The 19,829-nt window shown below is 35.1% G+C and overlaps 1 protein-coding gene across 1 annotated transcript in view; it reads right to left on the minus strand.

Annotated features, from left to right (window-relative positions):
- Positions 1-639: 639 nt before the first annotated feature.
- Msh3 (mutS homolog 3) overlaps positions 640-19,829 on the minus strand; it is a 180,649-nt gene continuing 161,459 nt past the window's right edge. The window contains exons 21-24 of the mRNA XM_071612456.1: positions 18,248-18,434; positions 13,339-13,468; positions 4,545-4,716; positions 640-1,488 (exon numbers count right to left, since the gene is read on the minus strand). Of these exons, the coding sequence (XP_071468557.1) occupies positions 1,386-1,488; positions 4,545-4,716; positions 13,339-13,468; positions 18,248-18,434 (592 nt within the window). The 3' untranslated portion in view covers positions 640-1,385. The remainder of the gene's footprint in view (positions 1,489-4,544; positions 4,717-13,338; positions 13,469-18,247; positions 18,435-19,829) is intronic.

Here is a 19,829-nt window from a genome sequence, read left to right on the forward strand (position 1 = left end):
AGTATCTTTCAAATCTTGTTAGAAATAATGTAAAACACTCACAGTCCTATCAAGTATTGAAATCATCTTGTTCTTTTTAAAATTTGAAGAGTACATTTTAACCTGACTCTAGTTTGAGAAATTTTTGATAATTTCACTACACATTAGTATTTCTGGAGGGGTGGAATCAACCAAGGAAAGCATTCCCTGATTCCAAAAGGTTGGGAATTGGAGAGTTAAAGTGAGAGTGACTAAAAAGAGGCAACAAAAACACTCTTGTCAGCTTATAGACACGGTATTGACTCTTGAGTCTGGGGTCTCTGTTAGGGTCACTGTCATTAACAATCTAGAAAAGGTTAAAGGTATGCTCATCAAGTGTGGGGAAGAAATTTAACTGAGCAGGAATAACAAATGGGTGGGAAATAGTATGGAGAGTCTTTACACGAATTACATATTTAGAAACCAAAAGAACACATGGATATGAGAAGCCAGATTGTAAGTGCTGAAAAAAAAACCCAGGGACATAGTTGAGCATGTGTCACCCTAATCTGCCAGGGAGGGAGTGTTACTGTGAATCAAGAAAGCTATACAGTTCAACACTAAGGAGCTCACATGAGTGTTATATCGGTTGACCGAACAATAATAAGCAACATAAGCAAGTTCTGTTCTAAATATTGCTTTGTTATGAGCAGCAACCGTGGTTTCACAGTTAAATCTAAAAAATGACAACTGAACAATGTCTGTATTCAACAGGATATACCATAATCTACAGCAAGTACTCATTAAACATTTATTACTTGAATGAATGACAAAATAATTTCATCCAACAATCTTAAGACTAACTACAATGTTTAACTCTTTACATCTCATATGTTCTTATTCTTTCTGTACTCTGTGCACTAGTTTCTAAAAGCTTAGAAGTTCTATTTCTTATCAAAACTGCTTATGTTCATGGTGAATAAACTGGTGGCATTATAAAATTATTTTAGTTCAAAAAGAAAGGTAGATTTCTGCCAGATTTACCCTGTTGCCAATTATCTGAAATGAAACAAGTAGAAATATGAATTAAAATTTTGTATCACTCTCCAAATGTTCATGTATTCAGTTCTACCACTGTAGACTTTATTTGGAAGATTTTGACTTTATGTGAAACTTCAGTGAATTTTCTAATTTTCATACGGAAGCCTTAATATTCAAAAGTGTTTATCCTTTAAAGATGCAGTAGGTCAGAAACCTGAAAAACACTTTCTTCACAAGAGGAAGAAGTCTGCTTCCCAAGGAATATGCCATGGTCATGATTCTATGCTCACATGTCACACAAAGACGGGCTGTTACTGGAAAGTTATTTTGTACAGTTTGTATTTTTAATTCTCCTTTTTTTGTTCAAAAAGTAGTCTTCATTTCAATCAGGAAGTCTGTATTTCTTCCATTTCAAACTCTTCTGTCCACTGTTGAAGGTCTTTTGCATTATGGGTCATCCATAATTTTGCAAAATACTTTAGTGTTTTCCTGGAGAAAAAAAACAACATACTTAATTTAGAAATGAAATTGTCAGGGACAATACATCTCATGGAAAGCTAAGAAAAACCTATGCCATTGTAATACCAAGTAGGCTCCATATTAGGAAACTGTGTCAGCACCAACCTTGCAGAGCTGCTGCTGTAATAAGGAATTGAAGTTATAGATCACCACTGCCTCCATGTGACCTTCTACAATCCCTCCCTGTAGAGAGGGGACAGTGCAACTTTCTCCCCTCTTAACTCTGCCAGAGGGGGACTGTGTGTATGTGTGTGTGTGTGTGTGTGTGTGTGCCTATCTGTACCTGACAACAAAAGCACTCCTGCTGAGAGTTCCAAAAGTGGAATTGATTTAATAAAATAAAGCTGCCTAATGAAAGAGGAAAATGTCAGCGTTACTGAGACTTAAATTTTTCCTGCAGAACAGCAACCCAGTTAAGTATTCAGCGTCTGGAGCTGGAGAACCTGAGTTCCAATCACTGCCCCATCTCCAATTAGGTGTGTGACCCTGGGTCAATTCTTTCCCTCACTTGGCCTCATTTCTCTAAACTACCCAACTCACAAGGTTGTCACAGGGTTTAAGTGAGTTAATGTACATAAAGCAGTAAGAACAGTAATGAGTGAGTGTCCAGGCTGCTACAAATGACTGTTCACACTTGTCTCTGCACACAGTAACCATTCAATATATATTAACTACTGTAAAAAATCCACAGGAAGGCACAAAATTTCAGCAAAAGGGCAAGACAAATAGTGTCCAGATAAATTATCTGATTTATTTCAATGCAACCTCTTTCAATAATTCTCTAATCTTATCAAGATAACTTTATAAATGCCTCACACTAGTCAGAAGAGTGAAAATATTTATAAGCAATGTGTGAATTTTCTTGCTTTTGCTTTATAGGCTATGTAGAAAGCAACAAATATAAACTAAATATTGCCAGCTTGTACATGTATCCTTTGTGGCACAACTTTCTTTAGGGAAAAAAAAACCAATAATAACAAAGATGACAAGAAAGGATTTAGAATTTGCAGATGATTAAAGGCTAAATTTATTTTTAAATTCTCATAGATAAAATCTGCTCTCTGGAAAACTTTTACATTAATTTGCCTCGTAACAGAAAATGATTGAAACCAATGATGCCACTTTGCTTTTGATCTGGCACTATGGAAATTATCTAGAGAGAGTGTCAACAGAGGAGGCTAAGTGTCATTTGCAGCATTCACAGTATTCTGGACTTGGTCAACACAACCATCACACCATTACAAGGTATGCAGAACCAGGGGAGGGAAATGGAGAGAGAAGCTGATTGCACTGCACGACTCCACTTCAGAACAGAAGTTAGCAACTGTTCTTTAATTTTCAACCAATACTACATATAATAATAGGTCAATACTGACATATGGTAAAGAGTTCCAGAATTAATTAATATGCTTGGAGTGTAACACAGGGACCACTGGTGGCCAACCAAGACTTTCTATTTGATCAACCATCTTGTCCACTCATGGTCATGTGGCTATCAACCAGGGCAGTATTGTCCTGTCCCCAGCAGATGACACTCTCCAGGCAAAGCAGAGGTACAGGAACAGGGAGCTTATGTTGTTTTACAATTTATATTTAGGATACAAAAGGCTATAAGATGCTACATCGATGTTCATAGCAGCACAATTCACAATAGCTAGACTGTGGAACCAACCTAGATGCCCTTCAATGGATGAATGGATAAAAAAAATGTGGCATTTATACACAATGGAGTATTACTCTGCATTAAAAAATGACAAAATCATAGAATTTACAGGGAAATGGATGGCATTAGAGCAGATTATGCTAAGTGAAGCTAGCCAATCCCTAAAAAACAAATGTCAAATGTCTTCTTTGATATAAGGAGAGTAGCTAAGAACAGAGTAGGGTCGAAGAGCATGAGAAGAAGATTAACATTAAACAGGGATGAGAGGTGGGAGGGAAAGGGAGAGAGAAGGGAAAATGCATGGAAATGGAAGGAGACCCTCAGAGGTATACAAAAGTACATACAAGAGGAAGTGAGGGGAAGGGGAAAAATAATACAAGGGGGACAAACGAATGTCAGTAAAGGGGGCAGAGAGAGAAGAGGGGAGGGGAGGGGAGGGGAGGGGAGGGGAGGGGAGGGGAGGGGGGATAGTAGAGGATAGGAAAGACAGCAGAATACAACAGACACTAGTATGGCAATATGTAAATCAATGGATGTGTAACTGATGTGATTCTGCAATCTGTATATGGGGTAAAAATGGGAGCTCATAACCCACTTGAATCAAATTGTGAAATATGATATATCAAGAACTATGTAATGTTTTGAACAGCCAACAATAAAAAAAAAAAAAGATGCTATTTACTAATATGATATTTTCTTAGAACCATTTCCCTTCTGAAGTATAAACAGGTATATATTAAGATTAACTTATATACTGACTACCTACTAGCTGGGTATCAAGGGTGAAAAGGTAGAAAACATTCACATAAGCATTTTAGGTGACAGAAGCCAGCTTACAATGAAAAATTTGTCATAAACAATTCCCCAAACAAGTGAAATGTGGATACATGGTGAGTCCATGATCACATAATACTATTAGTTTCATTCATATTCTGACAAAATTCTTCATTTTTAAATGTAATCATTGCCTATCTGAATGAAATCTATGAATAAAAGAAGTCCTCTGTGGTTTTAAATATTGAAGTTTCTTTCAGTAACTGTATAGAATTGAATGCTTTTAGCAGCTAATACGTTGTCATACATAGAATTAACTTAATTCTTCAGGGAAATGACTGAAAAACAATGTTGCACTTTAATCAAGAACTGATTGATCAATAAAGATAAACTGAAAATGATAAACATGGACTGAATTCACCTGAGTTTTGCCAAGAACTGTTTTCACTTCATTTTAATTAAATATTTGAGAATCTTTGAAAATGTGCTTAAAAGCAGATCTGATGTTAACTTTACAGGATAATCCTTTTCTTTGGGCAACTTGAAAGGTTTCATTATAAACCAAAAACTGCAGCACAAATATTCTGACCTTTTCACATTTACTAATTCTTCAAGTTCTTTTGACTTATAAGCTGCTTTCTTTAAAATTTCTCCAGGAACATCTGCTAGTTTAGCCACATTCAGTCCATAACTCCTTGCTGCAATTCCTCTGGTTATTTGATAAAGAAAAGTGACAAAATCAGGCACTTGTTCTTCTTCACCTAGGGGAAAAAAACAAACCAGAACAAAACAATAGGTGATCAAAATCACACCAGAAAATTGACATATTAGGGGACAAAAGAAGAGATGTAAGTGCTTATAATTTTATTCTATTAAAATTTGCAACCTATACACTCAGAAAAATGAGAAATTATACCCCATCTGATTCAAATGTATGATACGTCAAGATCATTATACTCTCATGTGTAACTAATTAAAACAAAAAAACAAACAAAACAAAAAAAATTTACAATCTGAAAAAGAATCTATTGATCCTAGCCATTTACTAGGTACTTTAATCAATTTTACATATCTAGAAAAGTGGTAAATAGAGTTTTAAAAATGTTTTTGCATTTAAGGCCCTGGGGTTGTGGCTTAGCAGTAGAGCTCTTGCCTAGCACGGGCAAGGTACTGAATTCTATCCTCAGCACCACATAAAAATAAATAAGTAAAATAAAGGTATTGTGTCCAACTACAACTAAAAAAAATTTTTTAAAAATGTTTTTGCATTTAAGATCTTTATTCACTTAAAACAATTTTTAACAATTATTTGTTGCAAGATTTTAATTGAACTTCTATATCAAAAAACAATGGTTTTGATACATGATACAACATAATTTCTTTCTCCTTTTAAATCAGATAAGGAAATATTACATGTTGCATAGCCTAAATAATGAGACTGAAAAGTTCTGGTTTATTAAATATTCTGATTGCCCAAGAGATATACATACTGAAGTGGAGGCTGTTGAGTACTACCTAGATGCCACTTAGGACTGAAGAGTTTATGCCCCAGCTATCATTAGCCAGGAAGATTGTTAGCCTGCAACCCTATCTTTGGGCCTCTTTAGGGGAATGACTGCAGCTGAAGAGAGCTGCTTCACTAAGGGTACACTCCTTTCTTGGGGCAGTGGGCATCCAATAACTGGCTGCTATAGGGATAGGCATGTAGCCTCTAACATGGCCACTAAAGATTCCTGTCTTCTAGTGTTCATGCCCATGTGTCATTCTCTCCCTTTGAGTGTGGGCTGAACCTACTGACTCACTTCTAACAAACAGAATATGATAAAAAGTGATAGGATGTCACTGTAGAAATTAGGTTGCACAAGACTGTGCCCTCTGTCTTGGCCGCTCTTACTTTCTTGCTTGCTTTGAGGAAAGCCAGCTACTACGTTGTAAGTTGCTCTGTGAAGAAGCTCACATGCAAACTACTCTCATCAGTAGTCAGCGAGGGACTACCAGCAGCCATATGGGTGAGCTTACAAGTAGATTCTGCATTCTGAAGCTTGCCAAAAGCTGTAGGAGGGCTGGGAAGCCATTTATCTCATCAAGGCTTCCAGTGACTGCTGTCCTGAGCTGTACCTTGATGTAGCTTTCTGAAAGACCTCAGAGGTGCTCAGTTAAATTGCCCCTGGATTCTAACCATGAAAATGAAGAGATGATAAATGTGTTTTGTTGTTTTAAGCCACTATATGATTTATTATACACTGTTTTCAAATTATTTCAAACTAATAAAGCTAACTAATGAAGGGTATATAAAGACCTTGCCCTATAACTCTAAGGTGAAGTAATTCCTAAGGACCAACCCAGCCTCCGAGCTCTCTGCTGAGTTTTCTAAAGCCTAAGACCCAACCCTGCACAATACTTCTCAGTCCTGCCCTCTGGGTTGATCATGAGGACATTCTCCAATAAAATTCCTGAATGCAAACCTCAGAATCTGATTCCCAGGGAACCCAGTGTGTCACACAAATACATACGCATGAATTTAAAACTTTTAAAGAACTGGGATATAATGAAGTACAATAATATGAAGATAAAACTGCACACAGTTTAACCTTTGTTAAACTTAATGCACTACAGGATTATGCAGCTTTTTAAATAAAATTCAGTATACTGTACTGTGTGGCAAAAATGTCCAAAACGGACCCAATTTATAATGATTTTGTGACCCTAGCACCGATTATAAGCTTATCAAGAGCTTTTTCTTATTTCATTTGTCAAATGTGTATGCTTTTATTTTTTCATCACTAAAGGGGGAAAAAAAAAAGACTGAACACAACAGTGAAAAAATACGATGGAATTTTCCTTATCCTCCTCCAAGAACTCGGCAGCAGACAAATAATAGCTTTCTAAGAGTGGCTGCTAGAAGTGGGAGTTAAAAAGAATACTGATGTGCTCAGGAGTACACAGACTCCAACGTGTATTACAAACCACTAAAAATAACATTTGCTTCAAATGAAACTTAAGGAACACAAAGAACAGGTGAGGAAGTGGGTGGGGACAGATTAGGGAAGACACATGTATGCAGAAACCAGTGTCCGCAAACCTGGATGATTGTGTTTCGCTTTGATGCTCACAAGACAAATAGTGAAGTGAACAGCAGCAGGCCACCAAAAGAAAGCAAAATGTTTTTTGGTGTAGTCCTTCAAAATTCTGAATGAAAATGACTTTCAATCTCAAGTTCTAGCCCTCGCTGAATTATAAATCAAATATGAAGGTATAATGGAGATATTTTCATTTATACAAAGTCTGAAAACCTATTCTATCTCTAGACACACACATACACACACACACATACACACAGGCATGTTATATAATAGCTATAAACCACAGCTAAATTATATAATGTATTATACTGTCCTAATGCCTTCCTTCACATACCTCAGCACAAACTAAATCTTGTCATCATATGCTGGTCTCCACCATAGTATTAACTACTGTAGTTCTCACACCAGGTAAAGAATGTGGCCATTTTTAATCACCTCGGGGACCTCTTTTCATTATGTTTTGCCTCAAGACTCCTTTATTCTCCTTGAGTGGAGGTGTGTGTGTAGGATGGAGACATAGAGGCAGAGGGAACCAGGGAGGAGAGAAGATAAATAAAAACAACTCATTTCTTTATAACCTCACAACAAAAGTTCTTGGTGAGGACTCTACTGATGAGCTATGCCCTTTTCTAAAGTGGATATTTTGAAAACACATTTGGTTCTTTTTAGAATTAATGAATGTAATAATTCAAGTTTCTGCTTATTATAAGAAAATAGCAATATTTATTTTGAAGCCAAACTTCCTTAAAAGTTATTAAAAAGATGTGTGCTGATGATCAAATAATTCCCGAAGACACTTTTAGGATAGATTCACAAAAATTTAAAGATAGATAAAGTTAGCTGACTTGTCTAAGATTTTATAGGTTGCAATAGACAAAAACACAGGTTTCCTGATGGCTGGTCCATTACTTTATCTACCACATCAACAGAAATAGGGAACATCTTAGAAGCCAGTTAAAAGAAACTTTGGGAAACTTTCCTGATGACTTATGGAAGGACCTCTAACTTAGAAGAAGAATTAGATTAGGACTAACAGGCTAACAGATGAAGCATAAATATAGCCAGGAGCAATACTGGAAGGGAACAATAAATCAACCTTCAAAATTCTGAGTGAAAATTACTTTTAACCTCAAGTTCTAGCCCTAGCTCAATGACAAGTCAAATATGAAGATACAATGAAGACATTTCATTCATGCAAAGTCTCAAAAATTTTACCTTGTTCGGTTGATGTCAGCAAGCCCTACCTAAAACCTATTCCACCTCTAAAAAAATAAAAACCCTGATATTAGTATAAGGAATTAGTTCCATGACCATTTAACTCAGGGGATAGTGTCCTCATATCCAGCTCCAAATGTTGATCCTGACTAATCTAGGCAAATCAAAGTCATTCTTGCAATCCTCACTTGTAAGGACTGGCTTAAGAATAGGAAAGACAGAGTGGTTGTACCAATTTGCAGTGCCACCAGCAATGTATGAGTGTACCTTTTTCTCCACATCCTCACCAACACTTATTGTTGCTTGTATTCTCGATAAATGCCATTCTAACTGGTGTGAGATGAAATCTTAAGAGTAGTTTTGATTTGCATTTCTCTAATTACTAGTGAAGTTGAACTTTTTTTTATATATTTGTTGATTGATTGTATATCTTCTGTGATATTGTCAGTTCAGCTCCTGATCCATTTATCAATTGGGTTAATTATTCTTTTGGTGTAGAGTTTTTTAAGTTCTTTATATATCCTGGAAATTAGTGCTCTATCTCATGTGCGTGTTGTAAAGATGTTCTCCTACTCTGTGGGCTCTCTCTTCACGTTGTTGATTGTTTCTTTTGCTGAGAAGAAGCTTTTTAGTTTAAATTCATCCCATTTATTAATTCTTGATTTTACTTCTTGCACTTTAGGAGTCTTGTTAAGGACCTAATTAACATGATAAAAATTTGGGTCTACTTTCTCTTCTATTAGGCGCAGGTCTCTGGTCAAATTCCTAGGTCCTTGATCCATTTTGAGCTGAGTTTTGTGCAAGGTGAGAGATGGGGGTTTAATTTCAGTTTGCTATATATGGATTTCCAGTTTCCCTAGCACCATTTATTGAAGAGGCTATCTTTTCGCTAACATATGTTTTTGGCACCTCTGTCAAATATGGGATAACTGTATTTATGTGGGTTTGTCTCTGTGTCTTCTATTCAGTATCACTGGTCTACTTTGGTGCCAATACCATGTTGTTTTTGTTACTATCGCTCTGTAGTATAGTTTAAGTCTGGTATTGTGGATGCCTCCTGCTTCATTCTGCTTGCTCAAGATTGCTTTGGCTATTCTGGATCTCTAATTTTTTTAAATGAATTTCATGATTGCTTTTTCTATTTCTATGAGGAATGTTGTTGGGATACTAATTGGAATTGCATTAAATCTCTATAAGGTTTTTGGTAGTATGGCCATTATGACAATATTAAGTCTGCCTATCCAAAAACATGGGATATATTTCCATCTTCTAAGATCTTCTTCAATTTCTTTCTTTAGTGTTTTGTAGTTTTCATTGTATAGGTCTTTCATCTCTTTTGTTAAATTGATTTCCAGATTTTTTTTTTTTTTGAGGCTATTGTGAATGGGGTTGTTTTCCTAATTTCTCTTCCAGAGGGTTCATCACTGATGTATATAAATGTATTTGATAAAGAAACTGTGTTATATATACACAATGGAATATTACTCAGCATTAAAAGAGAATAAAATGATGGCATCTGCAGGTAATAGATGGTGTTAGAGAATATCATGTTAATTGAAGTAAGCCAATCCTAAAAAACCAAAGGCTGAATGTTCTCCCTGATAAGTGGATGCTGATCCATAATGGGGGAAGCGGACACCATGGGAAAAATGGAGGAACTCTGACTGGGCAAAACAGAGGGAGGGATGGGGACACGGGGGTAGGAAAAATGATGAAATGAGATGGATATCATTACCCTAGGTACATGTATGACTGCACATATGGTGCAACTCTACATCATATACTACCAGAGAAATGAAAAGCTGTGCTCCATTTGTGTACAATGAACCAAAAGATACTCTGCTGTCATGTACAACTAATTAGAACAAATTAAAAAAAAAGAAATTAGGGGCTGGGGTTGTGGCTCAGTGGTAGAATGTTCATCTCGCATGTGAGGCACTGGATTCCCTCCTCAATGCTACATAAAAATAAATAAAATAAAGGTATTATGTCCATCTACAACTAAAAAAAATATAAAAAAAAAGAAATGAAATATTTTGTGCTGTATTGAATGTGACAGTAGAGAGAAAAAATAGTTTGTATTTTCATTTACAAGTGCTCAATGTGGTTATGTTCTTGTTATTAAGTGATCTGCATTGATGCACACTTGTTTGGAAATGAGGTATAATCATGTCTACAACTAACTCTTAGATGGTTCAAATAAGGGGCAGCTTTGACTTCTCTTTCACTCAGAGCTGCTCCCTTCACCTGGTCATAAAGCTCCCTTTTCCTTTCTCTTTTTTGCCCTCAATTAAAGCTTTGCCTGAATAGTTGTGCAATAAACAAACAAACAAACAATAACAACAACAAAAGAATAGAAAAGACAGTAAAACAAATCTACCATAATTTTCCTATATATATGAAAATACCTAAATGAAACCCACTGTCATGCTCACCCACAAGAATTGGGTCCTAATTAGAATAAGAGATATCCTATGCTTATATAATTTTATTAAAGTGGATTCTACTATCAAAATAACTAAGAAGAACCAATTAAAAAAAAAAGAATGAAGATGGATCATGGTGCAGTGGCACTTGCCTATAATCCCAGCAACTCAGGGAGGATGAGGAAGAAGTATTGTAAATTCCAGCCTCAGCTATTTAGGGAGACTCTGCCTCAAAACAAAAAATAAAAAGGCCTACGGGTGTAGCTCAATGGTACAGGGTCCCTGGGTTTAATCTCCAGCACAAAACAAAAACAAAAACAAAACGACAATGAAGATGTGATTCAATTCTGAAATGGGATGGGACAATTATGAGACAATAAAAGGCAAACTCAGAAAAAGTTCCCTCATTTCTAAGAAAGAGTCATAGGAGGGGCTGCTGGTGTAACTCAGTGGCAGAGTGGGTGATTAGCAAGCAAAAGGCCCTGGGCTTAATTCCTAGCATATCAAATAAATACAACTAAATTAAAATTAAGTAAAATTTAACAATTAAAAAATAAAATAATAAGATAAAATAGAAGAAATGGTAGCTCCTTTTCCTTTGGTGGACATGGTCAATTCTGGATGAGATGCCTAAAAGAGTTGCAGCAATCTTGCCACTAGTCTGATGATGGAATCAGCCAGGCAAAGAAGACAGCCTAGAGAACTGCAAAGAGGAGGAATGGGGAGGTCCTATGTTCCTCAGAGGATCCTGTAATGTGAGATTACATAGAGTATCATCTTTTGTTTGAGCCACTATGAGTCCACTGTGTTGTTCCTTGCAATCAAATGCACAGAAGGGAGGGTTAGAGAACTCCCAGGACAAAGGCAGCCTTAGGACAATAGCTGTGCGGCAGGCCCAGAAAGCAACTTGTTCAAATGAATAGGAGGACAAAGCACTCCAGCAGGAAAAATAGATTCAATTATGTGGGAAAATGTGTAGAGAGACATTTTACAAAGCTATTGGAAAGTAGAAGAAGATTCAGCTACAGACTCAAAGAAAACAACAAAACACATAAATAGAAATGAAGCAATTCTTATCTTTAAGAAAATAGAAGCCTTTAAAAGAAAGAAAATGTACTTTTCTTCCATACTTGGCTCAGCAGTAGACAATATTTCTTCTGCAATAACAGTTAAAACAACATACATGAATGAAATAGAAAAAATGTGGAACGACTATATTGGAGGGGATCAGAGGAAGGGAAGGCTTAGTCCCAACTAACACAATGAGAGTTCCATCAATTATGTGTCAAGCTGATGGATCAAGGGATAGAAAACATGCAAATTATTTAGAAATATGACAGAAATGGAAGAATGAGTTCAAAGGCCTTGGACTTGGGTTGGGGGGGGCCATGGAGTGAAGGGACAGAAACTTGTTAGCAGAAGCCTTTACTATCATTTTATTTTAAGAATTATGCTCATGGATAAACTTTTAAATCAATAAAATAAAATGCCAGAACACTTAAGGCGAAGGGATAATGCTCTAGGTTAGCAGTCAGTTCACATCAAATGCTTAGTGGCACTGATTTTGTTTCTTCCCTGCTGGTGAACTTTATTTTATTTGTCTCATGGGTTTTAGCTTATAAGTCTTCTTCTGTCATATTGGATGCAGATTAATAGATCTGAAATTACTTCCATGAGAGAATTTATGATGTGTTTTTTCAAGTCTGCCTGGTGGTAAAAGGCAGGAATTGTCTAACATTAAATTTATCTTAGGTCCAGTACTTTGTTTTATTTGGGCCAGTTGCCTGATTTCTTTTTCAGGTTTGTTCTTATTACTTTTCCAAAATAAAATTTGGACTTTGGAGTATCTTGGATAATGGAAAATCCATTATAGTTCCCCAATTTTGCAAAGCACCACAGGCTGACAGCTTAAAAAAACTACTACTAGATAGGAAAAAATATACATATGTTAAAGCCTACTAGATTACTTAAGGAACTTGAATTTATTTCTACTAGCTAATGGTGTTCTTTTTCATAAAATGTCTCATTTCTGAGACAGTAGCAATAACTGCAAAGTCCAGAAAAAATACTGTAGATCCCCTGCTGGAGAGCTAGCAGAGTGAAAGTAAAGAGGATCTGGAAGTAAAAAACATGGATTCTAGGCTGTTTAGCTCCTACCTATATGGCTGACATGAACAAGCTACTTTACCTGAATGAGATTCAGTTTCCTTATAAAAAAATAAAATACATATCCAGTATAGGATATAGTCCTTAGTAATTAATGTTAAATAATAGTTTGAGGAAAATACTAGTTATTTTTGAAGGCGACTAATAATATTCTGCACTCGACTATCAAGGCATCTTTCCCGGGATGGTAAGAATCATGTAAGAATGTAAGGAACAAAGAGGAACCTTAATGTCACCTTCATCTTTAACCATTACATCTGGAAAAAGAGTTGCCACTTCATGAGGAGGATCAGAAAAGAAATCAAAGATAACAAATAAATAAATACATACTTTGCTTGACCCAAAGCTCAGAGGAAATGAATTTGGACAAATGCTATTTATAACTGACATTCATAACTTTCATTATTAATAAGCAGTAAGTTCATATTCCTGTAAAATCTGAGTTATCAAACATGAAAACCAGTATTATACCTACTGCAGGATTATCTCATACCTGGATCCTGTTGGCTTTCGTCCTCACTGACCAAGAATCCCATGTGGTAATTCCCCACCTGTTGTGCATAACTTTTTTCTAGTTCACAAACTGGTGGATAATGGGTGACAAACAGGGTTAAGGATTTCACCTAGAGCAATAAGATATATAGTAAGTGTTATTTTATTTTTAAATTTTACTTTAATTAAAGCTTTTCTTCAATATTTTTGGAAAAATTCAAATCTTCATAAAAATTGCAAGAAAATACAATATAGTCTTTATCTAAACAACTAATTGTTAATAGTTTGTCATATTCCCTTCCTTCCTTTCTCCCTAGAGACATATACACACTTCTTCCTGAACCATTGAGAATTAGTTGCAGACATAATCCCTAAAAACTTACATTTATCTTCTAAGAACAAAAACAGTTTAATATATAACCAGAATAAAATTATTACACTCAAGAAGCTTACTATTATAAGACATTTAGTCCATATTTTCCCCTGAAAGTCCCAATAATGCTCTTTTCCATCTTTTTTTGTCTTTTATAACATTAACACTAATAAGTAATTATAGCAAAGTGGCAGTATATAAGTTTATATACAAAAAGTCAACTGCTTTCCTACATATCAGCAATGAAGAAGTAAATTTTTAAAACAAAAAATATAATACCATTTACATTAGTACTCCCAAAATTAAATACTTGGGTAAAAAATCTAACAAAATATGTACTAGATTTACATGTCAGAACTATTTAACTCCAATGAAATAAAAAAAAAGCTAGATAAATAGAAGATAAATCACATTGGTAGGAAGACTCAAAACTGTCAAGATGTCAGTTCTTCACAACTTGATAAAGATTTAATGCAATAGCAAACAAATTCAGATAAGATATTTTGTGGATATCAGCAAATTATTTCTAAAGTATACATGGAGAGGCAAAAGAACCTGAAAAACCCAGTATTAAAGAACAAAGTTGAAGGACTGATGCCATTCAACTTTGAGATTTACTATAAAGTTACAGTAATCCAAACATTGTAGTAGGGCTGGGGTTGAAACTCAATAGTAGAGCACTTGCCTAGCATACGTGAGGCATTGGGTTGATCTTTAGTATTGCATAAAAATAAGTAAATAAAATAAAGTTAAAACAACAACGACAACTTTGTTGCAAAGGTGAAAAAATTAGACAAATTGGCCAATAAAACATTAATAGTCTAGAAATCGACCCTCATGGATAGAGCCAACTGATCTTTGAGAAAGTGGTAAAACCAACACAATGAAACAACGATATTCCTTTCAACAAATGATGCTGGAATAACTGGATATCTACATGCAAAAGATGAACCAAGACACAGATATTACACAAAAATTAACTCAAAATCAATCACAGACCTACATGTCAAACACAGAACAATAAACACTCCTAGAAGATAACATAGCAGAAAAAGTCTAGATTGGGTTTAGCAATAACTTTTTAGATAAAACAGCAAAGCATGATTCATGAAGGAAAGAATTGAAAAGCTAGACTTCATTAAAATTAAAATATTCTGCTCTGCAAAAGACAACGAGAAGACATGGCAGACTGGGAGAAAATACTTGCAAACAACACAACTGATAAAAGACCTGTCATCCTTAAACAATTTTCATGATGTTTCAACAACATGAAAACAAAAAATCTGGATAAAATATGGGCCAAAAACCTTAAAAGATATCTCACTAAAGAATATATACAGATGGCAAATATGCACAGAAAAAAAATAGTCCACCTGTTTTAATTTGTACTAATGCAAATTAAATAGTATCAATTAAAACAATGGAATACCACTAAATGTTCTAAGAATGGCCCAAATCAAGAACACTGACAATACCAAATGCTGCCCAGGATGCAGAACAATAGGAATGCTAATTTTTTGCTAATGGGAACAAAAAATGGTATAGACTCCTTGGAAGACAAATTAACAGTTTCCTACAGAACTAAACATACTCTCACCATAGGATCTAGCAATCATGCTCCTTGGTATTTACTCAAAGGAGTTGAAAACATGTCTACACAAAAATATGCACACAAATGTTTACAGTCTCTTATCCATAATTGCCAAAAACTATAAGCAATTGAGATATACAACAGTAGATGAATGGATAAATAAACTTTAATAAACCCTGACAATGGAATAGTAGTTGGCATCAAGAAAAGAAAAGATGTGGAGGAAACTTAAATGCATATTACTAAGTGAAAGAAGCCAGTCTACAAAAGTTACATACTGATTCCAGCTACATGACATTCTGAAAAGGCAAAAGTACAGATACAGTAAAATAATTAATGGTTTACTGGGTTTCCAGGAAGAGAAATGAAAAGGCAAAAACAGGATTTTTTAGGGCAGTGAAAATACTCTGATACTAAAATGGTGAATATATGTCATTACCCATTTGACCAAACCCATAACGTAAACTGTGGTCTTTAGGTGATACTGACATGTTAATCAATTGTAACAAATAGATTGCTCTGGTGGGATATTGATAATAGTAGAGGTTGTGAAAGGGTGGGGACAGGGGCACCTGTGAAATCTCTCTGTCAATCTCCTTTCAATTTTCTTGTGAAACTAAAACTTCTTTAAGAAATAATATCTTTTTTTTTTTTTTTTTTTAAGGTTAAATCTCCTGTTTCTGGAGAATCCTTTTACAACATTAAGTTTGAGGTCATAATTTATTACACAGTCATATAACTAACAGTATTATCTAGCAGAAACTATGAAATCCAACTCTAGGGTACCAAGTTCAGTTCTGTCATAATTTATTCCTAAAGATTCTTAAATCAACGTTTAAAATGTGGATTGGGCGGCACTGACAGGAGTTTACCCAAATTTCCATTATATGTAGTTTCCATAATGATTAAGGTAGTTTTTCAAATAAGTAAGAATTTTTTTTTAAAAAAAAGAATAATAAAAAGTATTTATTATGGAGAAAACATGCCATCATTATCTATATAATCTAAATAAATGTTTAAACAAAATCTGGGTCTCTCTTGGGTCCTCACTTCTAGGATGACATGTAAAAGAAGGAACAACACTCATGCCAAAGGACTGTGGCCATGTGCAGTTGTTTGCTGCACAAATGGCAATCACTGGGAGCATGCCCAAGGATAAAACCACTAAGTCCATTTATGTGATACACAGTAGAGGTTATAGCCATCAAGGATATTTCCATGGTGAGTATCTATGACATTGAGGAGCTTCCCAAGCTGTGTGTGACACTCCAGTCATATGTTGCTTAATGAAGAGAATATGTTCTGAGAAACCTATCATGAGGTAATCTGTCCAGTCTGTGAATATCATCAAGTATACATACACAAACTAAGATGGCAAAGATGTCATGGACAATATAATTTTACAGGATCATTGTAATCTGTTTGGTAGCTGGCTGACTGAAAGGTTACTATGTATGTGGCCAATGACTGTACATTATTGTATCACTTGTGCCATTCACAGCAAGGTAACAAGGAAATCAGTCCTGTGAAGCCAAATAACCCAGCCCAACTAAGACCACAGATGCTGCCCCATGACCCTCACAGAGCAGTGTAAAGAATGGAGTCCTTAAGGACCAAAGGAAAGCTATCTTCTGGGGGGGGGGGGGAGGGATATAAAGGAAAATTAGACTTTAAAAACAAACCAAAAACCGAGAGCCACAAAAGGTTAAAAAAGAAAGGAATTTTAGTTTGAAAATATGCTTTTATTAGCTATTCAATGAAGAGAGGAAAGATGAAAATAAAGGAAAGATGGAGACAAAAGAATAAGAAAATATAAGGTAAAACAGAAACAGAAAGGCTGAAAAAGACATGAGGCTGCAGAAGAAGCAGATGCTAGGAGGAAGAGAGAAAAAGAGATCAAAATGAACAAAGATTGTCAAGATCATTGTACTGTCATGTGTAACTAATAAAAAAAAATGAACAAAGAGTAATGAAAAAGGGAGAGATGACAGGGGTAGAGAGTTGAACACAGAGTATCACACTGAGGTGCTTAGAAATGCACTCTGAATAAAGAAGTATGCATTGAAGGAGGGATGTTACTGAACAAGAGAGAGACAGAGATGAGACCAAAGGTGTTACACTAAGATCTAGGACATCAGTGAAAAACATTTCACAGGGTAGGCACTGTCTTTTTGTCTTTCCTCAAGGAAATGGCTTAGGTGAGTGATCCCTACTCTTGATTTAGTTTGCCAATAATAATAAGATAGAGTTATGGGGCTGGGTTGTGGCTCAGCTGTAGAGTGCTCACCCAGCACATGAGAGGCACTGGGTTCAATCCTCAGCACCACATAAAAATAAATAAAATAAAAGTATTGATCCAGCTATATATATCTATATCTATATATCTATATCTATATCTATATCTATAGATATAGATATAGATATAGATATATAGATATAGATAGATACAGTTTATGGGTGGGAATATTGCCAGAGAGGCCTTTCTCCTAGAACCAGGTGTAGCAAAAGGAAGACAGACTCATGGAAACTATGAAATTTACTTAGGGCCAGTCTAAGTACAGAGTAAAGCATTCGAATGATCAGTCACAGGGATAGATAAATTATAACAATGGTAATTTTGTGTATTTGGAGATGGAGGTCAAGAAAATAATTTTGTATAGTATGTAGCATCCATATAAAAAAGGGTATGCATGAAGGTATTATGACTATAATCAATAATAACCTATTATATATTTCAAAATAACTAAGATTTTGAAACTAATTTCAAATATCTCACCACAAAAAAGTTAGGTAATGGATATGTTAATTAGCTTGACTTAATTATTCCACATTGTTTATATATCAAAATATATTATAATGTATCCCATAAATGTACACTATTATAACTTATCAAGTAAAAACAATATTAACAAAAAATTAATTTAAAAAAGTATGTAGGATACTTACATCTCTAATAAAATACTCAAGGGTGGCATAAGCGATGGCAATTCCATCATGGGTGCTCGTCCCTCTTCCCAATTCATCCAAGATAACCAAAGACTGTGATGTTGCTTTTCTGATTATTTCTGCTGTGTCTGTCAGTTCTTCCATAAATGTACTCCGTCCTTTATATATATTGTCTGCAGCACCCATCCTACAAGTAAGATGAAAACACCTTGACTTTCCTTGGAACTTTCTTATTATAAAGCCAAAATTTATTTTATAAACAATAAATATAAAAGCTCTCTAGCGACCTATTAAAGATATTTGAGCCAACAATAGCTAAAATTATATTAAACAAAAGAAATCCTATGTTGGATGCAAAGAGCACCTAAAAACAAATTGCACCTTGTAAAAACATTCTGGAAGGACTGAGATATTGAAAAGAACTCCTGAAAAGTAGGAAAACTCCTGACCCTGCTTTCTTTCTACCAATAATTCCAAAGCAAAGTCTTAATATTCATTGTTGTCACACTTAAAAATCCATGAATAGTAGGATCCTGTACAATTAAGGTGGGGGGTTTGAGTGGGGTTGTTTTGAAGAAAATTCCACATTGTTATTGCAAATTAAAGTACCACGGACAAAATAACCTATTACATATGATAAAACTTTTTACTAGAACTAGAATTATAGATGCTTAGTAGTAACCTTGGGCAGCAGCTCAGAGAGGTTCCCAATGTGAACACAGTTCCTATAGAAGTCAAGAAACGGGTCTAAAAGACTTAAGGGTTTCTTTCCAGTAAGACTTTTTAGAGCATTTAATATTCAACTACACATTGTATTTCTTAAAGATGGGTCTAGTTCATAGCATTTCTTTAACTCATTTAACTATGGACCCCTAAAATTTCTTCTAGAGCACCAGAGGCAATAATGTTTTACAGACACTTTTGGGAGAACACACATTAAGTGCAAAAAGAATCTGGAAAGAAGAATAAGGAATAATTAGATAATACCATTTAAGGTCATTATTTAATTGCAAAATCTAAAATTCAAGTCTTTAACCTGCTAGCCAGCTTTGTGTCAATCCTGGGAACTATTTTCTCTGCAAAATCTCCTCATCAATTTTGTTCACAGTTCACAGAGTAAGTAGAGCACATACTTCACACATGACCTATAGCACCATAATATACCTTTCATTTCTGGATCAACTCATATCTAAAGTGAGCCTTCATCAGATGTGTGGCCTCAGCCCTACAATAGCAGAGGAGACAAAGTGTCCCCAGATGGGAGGGGACCTTATAACTGCTCTGGTGATTACTTTTGAAACTCTAACTATATCTATGATGGAATTAATAATAAATTTACTCACTGACAATTTCATCCATTTTAAAATCAATAAATATAAAACAATTTCTGAAATGCTAAGTTAAGAACATTCTAAATATTTGTTCAAAGTTCAAATACTGCCTCAATTTCCAGCGTTTACTAATGTCTCATTCCTGCCATGAAACAAGTAAGTTAAAATTTCTTTTCTCTGAAACAACTCTGCATTCTTCAGAATCACATTTGATCTCTATTTGCCACTGTTTGCTTTTATTCCGGCCAGGT

This window comes from Marmota flaviventris, chromosome 5 (assembly GCF_047511675.1).
Source record: "Marmota flaviventris isolate mMarFla1 chromosome 5, mMarFla1.hap1, whole genome shotgun sequence".
Classification (NCBI taxonomy): Eukaryota; Metazoa; Chordata; class Mammalia; order Rodentia; family Sciuridae; genus Marmota; species Marmota flaviventris.